Source organism: Alexandromys fortis, unplaced genomic scaffold (genome assembly GCF_014885135.2).
Source record: "Alexandromys fortis isolate MF-2015 unplaced genomic scaffold, M_Fortis_MF-2015_v1.1 scaffold_216, whole genome shotgun sequence".
Lineage (NCBI taxonomy): Eukaryota > Metazoa > Chordata > Mammalia > Rodentia > Cricetidae > Alexandromys > Alexandromys fortis.
In genome coordinates, this window is record NW_026068089.1 from 1,040,303 (window position 1) to 1,049,146 (window position 8,844).

An 8,844-nucleotide genomic window follows, 5' to 3' on the forward strand; every position below is an offset into this window, starting at 1 on the left:
TTAAAGGCGTGCACCACCATGGCCTGGCTTATTCTGTGTTTTTAATATATGGTGTTTCTTCCCTGTTTAACTCCTGTGTCCTTGTCCAGCTTGTCCCTTGATGCATAACCACATTTTCTATGATAGCGGCTCATACTTTCCAAATACTCCTTTGTCTAAAGATGTCCTTGCTGGGCTGCCAGCCTGTATTTGTATGCCAGCACTAAGGAGGCTGACACAGGAACATTTGGAGCTGTTCTGTGCTACCCAAGGAAGAGATCCTGCCTCAAAACAAACACACAAAAAAGGGTCTTCATGTTGCCTGGGTCAGAATCTTTCTCTAGACCTAAACCAGACTGATCAAGGCAAGAACGTCTTTAAATGAAAAGACTTCTGTAAAACATGTAGAGAAGCTGGTGTCAGAACTGATTTTATATATTTGACTTTATTACAACTAATTATTACTTCTAGCTATCTTTACTATGGGATCATTTAAGAAATCTGTTTAGCATTGTAAATGAGTCGTCTGCTCAGTGGGAAGTGTGTCCCTCACAGAACTTTCACACAGTGGTGACGTTGCAAGCAACAGAAACTGTGTTCAAGAAGGTTTAAGTAAACCAGGCGTTGGCAGTGCACACTTTTAATCCCAGCACTCAGGAGGCAGAGGCAGGTGGATCTCTGTGAGTTTGAGGCCAGCAAGGTCTACAAGAGCTAGTTCCAAGACAGCCAGAGCTACACAGAGAAAGTCTATCTTATGGGGCAGTAATATCAGACATACTGGCTCACGTTCGCTAGAGAGACCCTATCCCAGACAGAGAAACCACACTTAAGCTCAAGAGTAAATGGGAGGGACACCTAGCTCTTTTTACCTCTGTAAAGATTGAGTCGGGACAAGGGACAGGTGGACAACTAGGGACCGCTGCCTCCTCTCTCTGAAGCTGTAAGCACCTGTATCGATTCCTTCTTTCCTGAACAGCTGCTGTGCCCTTCTACCCAGTCCCAAACTATCAGACATGTGTGTTCTCAGTTCAGGCAGTACTACGCTTAGAAACTGCTGGAAGGCTCAGCTAATCGGCTGTTCACATACATGGCTGCTGGCCTCTGACATTCAGGAGAAAAGACAGTTCATGGAGGATGGGCATCAATCTCCAAAGACCAGGCAGGGCTGGCTAGCGGTAAAGGCACTTGCCAAGCCTGATGACCTGAGCAGGATCCTCAGAACCCGGGAAGGAGCCAACTGAGCTCTCCACCTCCATGAGCATGTGCAGTGCCCACAGTGAATGCAGAAGAAGTGTTTTAAAGATGAAGAGGCTGGGTTGATGGCCCATCAGTTAGGAGCACTTCTGCTCTTGCAGGGGATGCGGGTTCTCTTCTCAGCACCCGTGTGGTAGCTCACACGGAACCAGCTGGAACTCTAGTTCCAGGAGATCAGACAGTCTCTTCTGACTGCCTCGGGCTCTGTATGTATGTGTATGCAGGCCAACAGCCATACTTGTAAAATCAAAATCCTAAGTATTTTTAAAGGATGAATGTTAACTGGGTGTCATTGGATTTCAGTGCTGTGTTCACGTGGACCAACTTGCTCGTGGTGGTGGTGGAACTGTGTGGCTCTGAGCAGGAAGCACTGGACCTGGTTCCTCTGGTGACCAATGTAGTTCTAGAAGAACATTACCTCATCGTTGGAGTTGTGGTTGTGGTGGACCCCGGGGTCATCCCCATCAAATCCAGAGGAGAGAAGCAGAGGATGCACCTCCGAGACAGCTTCCTGGCTGACCAGTTAGACCCTATCTATGTGGCTTATAACATGTAGCCAGCCCGTAGGGGCCATCCTGAGTGTCAGACAGACTGACGACCAGTGGCTGGGGAAAGGCTTGCCGCTAATATGAAGATGGCTCCAGTGTAGCCTTCATCTCATCTTGTGGATTCTACAGTCACAGAACACCCAGGAAAGGGGAACTCTGTGGTTGCAACGAAAACGATAGCAGTGCGTCAGACCTGACTCTGGCATCCGCGACAGCACGTTACTAAAGCAGTTACATGCACGTTGCATTTTCCTCAACTGGTATACATACCTGTATTTTTACCTAATGTTTTAGACTTTTATAAGGGAGTTTAATGAATTCATATGAAGGGGTGATCTGTGTGCCACAGTTCCCCACTCTGTACTGTATTTTGCCATTTTCCTGTAGTCAGGTGTTCTGCGAGGTTTCTTCAAACGAAACCGCCAAGCTTGAGTCAGCCCATAGCAAATCAGATGATCACGTGAGAGCTGCTCTGTACGGCTAGTTGTCAGTTACGAGCATCTGACCCGTGTTTAAACGTGTAAATAAGAGTGCGCATAACTCGGCTAAGGAGCTGAGCAGTCAGCTCGCCTAACTGAGCTTTCACCGCCCGGTGTGGTAGGACCGCCTGGCCCAGCAGGGCAGCGCCTCCTGTCTGCTGCACGAGAGCTGCCTGCATTGGTTTTCAAAACTTGTACTCCCAGAATTAGCTTAAGCTTCTAAGGATTCTTTAACCCATTCCTCTGAGCTGAGAAAAAAAAAATCTCATGTCGGGATTTTAGAGGTAGCTAAGATTCATCAATTCCTAACCTACTCTACGGAGCCATGGTAGTTCACTCGGGCCAGTGTTGAAACTCTCGGCATTTAGCGTGACTGTGGAGTTGTGCTCTTGCCATGCTCGGTGTCTGCAGATTCCACGTAGAGCTTCCCCCACCCAGGAAAACTGAGGAGCAAGCTCATGGACTGTAGGCCACATATGCACATCTTAACACTAACCAGTCTGGGCTGCCAGGATAGCCGGCTCCTCGGAAACAGGGAAGTCTGATGTATGCAAGAAACTCTTTTGAAATAACTGGTGCCTGGGCCACACTCAGTGTGGGACTGAGTTTGACCTTAGGCTCAGTTCCCTTTCTTTGGTCTGAAACTTCATGTATTTGAATATAGTTAAATTTTATTATTTTTTTCTTACAGAAATATTTTTAAAAATTAAAGAAAACTTCAAGTAAAAGAATTAACCTGTTAAATCAGAACGGTTCTCTTTGACCCGTTCCGGTCTATTGTGTAAATATTTATTTAGACTATTTTGGTAATACATATTATTTACCCCACTGTAACATCCTGTAAACTAAATGTGTTTTTAAGCAATTTGTAAGACTTGTAATTACCCTAAAAATAAGGTTTATTAAGCAAAGACCAGATTCTTCATCAGGGCAGTACTCCTGGGTTGCCTTCAAGCTCATGACTCAGCCGCTATGGCCCCTTCTCCATATCCTCATCCTCCCGGCTCCTGCTCCACAGAAGGAGGACCTCCAGAGAGAGCTTCTACTTCAGGACCTTTGCATTCTGGGTAGGACTGGTTTGCATGTGATGAGGGAGGTCTTGGGGTGTACAGGAAAGGGGTGTCTCCTGGGAAGGGTGATATCCCATCCAGAGACCCCTTCATCTACAAAGAAAGCAGCCTGCTTATTTTGGAAGTCTTAAACTGTTTTGCTTTGTTTATTTTTTTTGAGACAGGTCTTTCTACATAGCCCAGGCTAACCCTGAACACTGTCCCCATGCTGGGATTGCAGGCATAAGTAAACTCTTAAACCAGTTTGTGATGATTTATTAAGCAAAGCAGGGGCCTGGTCAACAGTTCTATGCCAATAATCTGCAAATTCTAAGAGGAAAAAAAATGTAGACCAGTCTATCTTGAATGATAACTTTTTTTTAATTTTGAATTTTTTGAGACAGGGTTTCTATGTGTAACAGTCCTAGCTGGCCTGGAACTGGCTCTGTAGAGCAGGCTGGCCTTGAACTCACGGAGATCCACCTGTTTCCCAAGTGCTGGGTTTAAGGGTGTGAACCACCACAGGCGGCTCTTGAATGGTGACACTTACAAATGCACATTATTAACTTGGTGTCACCAGTCAGGAACACATTGCAGTAAATGTAATGTGAGCCACATCTCTAATTTCAACTTCCCTAATAACCACGCTTTAAAAAGAGCTTTCATTGTGTAACGCTAGCTGCCTCCTCCCTCTGTGGACCAGGTAGGTGACAAATTCACGAAGATCTTCCTGCCTCTGCGTCCAGAGTGCTGGGATTAAATATGTGCGCCACTGTACTACCCATCTGAACACATCTTCTAAACATTTCTTAAAGAATATGGCATTGATTTTAATATATTTACTAAAAGTACTATTTTTTTGATATAAGATTATTGAATTTTTTTTAATTTTGGAAATCTTATGTGTAGTAAACATGTTTTAGTTCAGACTAGCCACTTCAGGCCTCAGTGACCAAATGTGACTAGTGGCTGTCATCATTCCTTCACGCACAGGACTGTACCAGTTCATCTCACTGTGACCAGCTCTCAGTACTTAGGGTGATTGTCAAGCTGTCATTCCCAGGTCATCTTTTTTAAAAACGATGCTGGGGTGGAACATAGGACCTGTGGTGAGCTCACCCTTCCTAGCCCAGGCTGGCCTGGAGCCCCTGCTCTTCTTTCTTGTCCAGAGTGCTAAGATTGCAGCAGCCCCTTTCTGACCATGACTAGTCTCCCCCGCCCTCCCTTGCTTTGGGCCCATCCCCTGAACCCAGAATGTACTAGCAGAGAACAACTAAGCGCTTCCCCTGGGAGCCTCATCACTGCTCCCTCTTTGATGGGCTGTGCTAGACCCTGCAGTAGACCTTAACAAGAGTTTCTCCTTACACAGCACTGGAAACTTCCTGGCTGAACTGACAGTGAAAGCGGCCTTGAAATGAAGTCTATCATATCATAACAAATCAAAAACAGCCTGCAGCCCTGCCTGACCGCTGGACATGGAGGCTAGGCTGAGCCTAGTTACACAAAGGAAAATTCTTTTTTTTTAGTTGTTATTTTGTGTTTGTGTGTGTATAATAGGATTTTACTGTATAGCCCGTGCTGGCCTCAAACTTGAGGCTCTTGCCTCAGCCTTCCAGTGGTGAAATTACAGGCTTGTGCAACTGACCACACTTGGCAAGAGCAATCTTCTCATCTGGAAATCTGTGAGCTTTTGTCTGGCCCTCAGGAGAGTGACTGAGATGGAGCAGCTGCACACATGCCATCCTGTGCATCTGAGCCTTCAGAATGCCCACCATGCCCACAGAGACCCTGTTCTCCCCAGTACAAGTCCTTCAGTGTGCAGTCGTACAGATTCGGCTGCTGGGAACCAAGCCTGTCTCCTCACTGTAGTTCTTTGGCAGTGCTTGCTTAATGTTCTCCTGGAATCCCAAGGGCCTGAGGCCTTAGGCCCCTGTTAAGGTCTCTGCCCCAAGCATGGTGCTCAGTATCTTGGCCAAATAAGTTACTTTCCTTGAATATCCGAGAATTTTAAAGTAAAGCAGTGGGGACTTATTCCTCTTACCCTGGAACTCCAGTATAACTAACTGCCTTAGAGTGGTCAATGTCATGTTTTCATGTGAAACCCAGCGTGTCTGGAGCCGGTGGCTGCAGTCCTCCATATGCACAGTAGGCCTTGGCTTTCACTCAACAGTCCTGACTTAGACGTGTGTAGGATGGGCCGTAAGATTTGTCCTGAGGAAGAGACTGCAAAGACATGAAGTTTTTAGTCATAAGTGCTGTTTTGTTTACTTTCTGTCAAGATGATATTTACCCCTGTCAAATTCAAACTATAGTACTGTGTAATTATGTATAAAGGTTTTTTTATTTATTTGAAATTAGATTAGATATACATTTTTAAATTTAACATCTGGCTGGACAGTGTTCTATTAACTCATTGAATGTGTTTCCTTTGTCTTGTGTTAATAAATATTGATGCTTGATTGTGTTTAATCCTTCACACATTTTGCTTATGTGTGTGTGGTGTGGGGACTGAACCCAGGTCTCCTGAAGGCTATGCATTCGCATTCACTCTAGCGCTTAGCCACACCCCTTTGGGGGACCGACAGAATCAGCCTCAGACCGTAGGATGGAAGGTGACTGCGGAGGCCCAGCAGAGAGCTCCAGAGCTGTGCCCTGAAGGCGGCTGGGGCAGGGCACAGTAGTGCTGCTTTGTAAACCAATTGGGTTTCTTTTTCTTTCTCTCTCTTCTCTTACTTCATTTTGTCTTTCTTGGTTTTTTTTAAGAAAGGGTTTCTTTGTTTAACAGTTCTGGCAGTCCTGGAACTTGCTTTGTAGACTAGGCTGGCCTCAAACTCAAAGAGATTCGCCTGCCTCTGCCTCCTGAGTGCTGGGTTCAGACGTGTGTGCCACCACTGCCCAGCTTGGATTTTGTTCTTAAATATTATTTTACTATTTTTGATCTTTGTATAAATGTTTTGCCTGGTTTATGTATGTGCACTGAGTGCATGCCTGAGAAGGCCAGAAGGTACTGAGTCCCATGAAACTGGAGTTAAAGATGATTGTGAGCCGCCATGTGGGTGCTGGGAACCAAACCTGAGTACTCTCTGCAAGAGCAATAGTGCTCTTAACTGACAAGCTGTCTGTCTGCAGCCCCTTGTCTTTTTTTTTCCCCCCCTTAGGGTTATTGCATTTGAACTTATTTTGTTGGGATGAGGGGAGCTCGCTGTGGTGCCTGTGTGGATGGCAGGAGTCAATTCTCTTTGTACTGTGGGATCCCAAGTACCCAACACAGGTCCTCAGGCTTGGCTGTAAACATCCTTAACCACTTGACCCAGTTCTCAGGATTTCTCAGAGTAAAATGTTTAGTTTCTGCCCTCTGAGCCTGTGGCACGTCTCGGTTGCAGGCCGTTCTTCCTTGAGCTGGGCTGAGTTCCGGCCTTCCTGGATGTGAGGATTCATTTGCTCTAGCATTTCCTGGTTCAGGAAACCTGAAGGGAGTCCTTTCAGTATGGACCAAGCTGTTTTGGCATTGAGGCCCTGCCTTCTCAACTTGACAAACTATTACCAAGTGATGCCCACCAAGAACAGTGTGTTTGAGAAAACACAAGGTGTGCCTTCAGGGCGGTGCAGGAACCAGTCATGATGTATAGGGAGTGTGCCTTCAGGGCGGTGCAGGAACCAGTCATGATGTATAGGGCAGTTAGGAGCAGTGGGTGAGAGCAGGCACACAGACAAGGAGGACAATAAGGACCAGCTGGAGGCCATCATCTGAACTGAAGTTGGATTTTTACTTTTTTTAAGTCATGATCTCTAGCCTAGGCTGGCCCGAAAACCCATCATGATCCTCCTGCCTCAGCCTTTGGAGTTCTGGGATTAGAGATGAGAGTTACCATGTCTGACCTGAACTTAAGTTTTGAAAGATGACATAGGTAAGATAAAACAAGTAGGAAAAGCAGGCATGGTGATGCACACTTGTAATCCCAGCCCAGGGAAGCAGAGCAGGGGGAGTTCAGACTTGTTCCCAGCTACATGGGCAGGTCAAAGCCAGCCTGGACCACATGAGACTCTGTTTCAACAAGCTATGAGTCATTAGAATTGCTATGATGTAGGACTGGAGATGGCTCAGCGGTTAAGAGCACTGGCTGTTTTTCCAGAGGACCTGGTGTTGCGGGAGGTCCTTCTGCCCCTCCAACCAATAGCTGCTGTGATACCAGCCCATTGGGGCGTGGCCTCTCTCCCTTTAAAAAAGCGGCTATTTCCTCTGCTCGCTCTCTTCACTTCCTGCTCCGCCGGAGACTAGACTCCCTTCCTGGTTGTGCAGATGGCTGTTGTCTGAGACGGTGATCTGTAAGTTTTCCCCTTTAAATAAATAACACCCTATTAATCATAACTCCAAACTGGTGTGGCCTTGTTCGTGACTTACGCCTTCAACCTGGGTTCAGTTCCCAGCACTCACATGGCAGCTTACAACTGTCTGTAACTACTTCCAGGGGTCTGATACCTTCACACAGACATGCATGCAAACAAAATACCAACACACATAAATGTAGCTCAGAATTGAGAATAATAGACGTGATTTATTTAGGGGTAGATTCACAAATAAGAATCCTCTGCTGGAACAGAGAACAGAAACCAAATCCCGCAGCCAGAAAAGAGACCAGACTCACACTTTACATTGGCATAAATAGTTTAAGAGTCTACACCCCAGTGGGCAGGTAACTTAAAGGCTACTGGGTGTAGGATTTCCTTTAGTACCTCCCCCTTTGTTTAAATACGAGAGTTCTAAGCCTAATACAAAATTATATACAATAAGAACAAGTATCTTTTATCATAACTAAGGAAAACTATAATTATAAATTCTTCAACTTCATCAAAGACTGCACAAGTAAACAGGAAGTGCATTGTAAGCAACTTCCAAAACTCTAGAATTGACAGAGATATCTCGCTACCTGGACAGTCACCCAAAGTTCTTCTGTACCGTTGAGGCATCCATCTTCAGCCTACAGGCCCATAGTATCTGGCAGACTTTTCCATGAAGCAGGAAATTTCAAACACAGTTTCACCTATATTGGCAGTTTATCAGTCACTTTCTTCTGTGTCCTGCAGAATGTCTCGCAGATTCTTTTATGAAGCAGGAACCCCGAAAGACTGTCTCACCTTTAGGCAAGTTGAGCAGTCATTTCTCTGTGGGTCTGCATGTCCAGTTTAGCAGTCCAGGCAGGAACAGTTTCTTGCCCACATGGCTAGCAAACTCCATAAGGAGCCTCTTCGGTGCCTATCTTCCTCTTGAAGTAATTGGTGAGCCAGGATTGGCATGAAAAGTCTTAAGTTATTAAAATATTTTAAATGCCATATTCTGAAGGTCTCTGAAAGATTTGAAGAATACCCATCTAACTGAAATAAAATTTATACATCTAGAAAGTCTAAGCAGCATGACTACAAGCTTGACTATTATAGATGATTATCTATTAACCTATATTTTTAAATTATACATTACTTTTTTTTTTGAGACAGGGTTTCTCTGTAGCTTTGGTGCCTGTCCCGGAACTAACTCTT

General features: G+C 45.4%; 1 protein-coding gene across 4 annotated transcripts in view; it reads left to right on the forward strand.

Annotated features, from left to right (window-relative positions):
* The window catches only part of Dip2b (disco interacting protein 2 homolog B), a 192,750-nt gene extending 186,982 nt beyond the window's left edge, over window positions 1–5,768 (forward strand). For 3 of the 4 annotated variants that reach the window (XM_050122406.1, XM_050122407.1, XM_050122408.1), the window contains one exon: window positions 1,537–5,768. In XM_050122406.1, the coding sequence (XP_049978363.1) occupies window positions 1,537–1,789 (253 nt within the window). In that variant the 3' untranslated portion in view covers window positions 1,790–5,768. The remainder of the gene's footprint in view (window positions 1–1,536) is intronic. The other variant, XR_007588789.1, reaches the window with a different exon arrangement.
* Window positions 5,769–8,844: the final 3,076 nt, after the last annotated feature.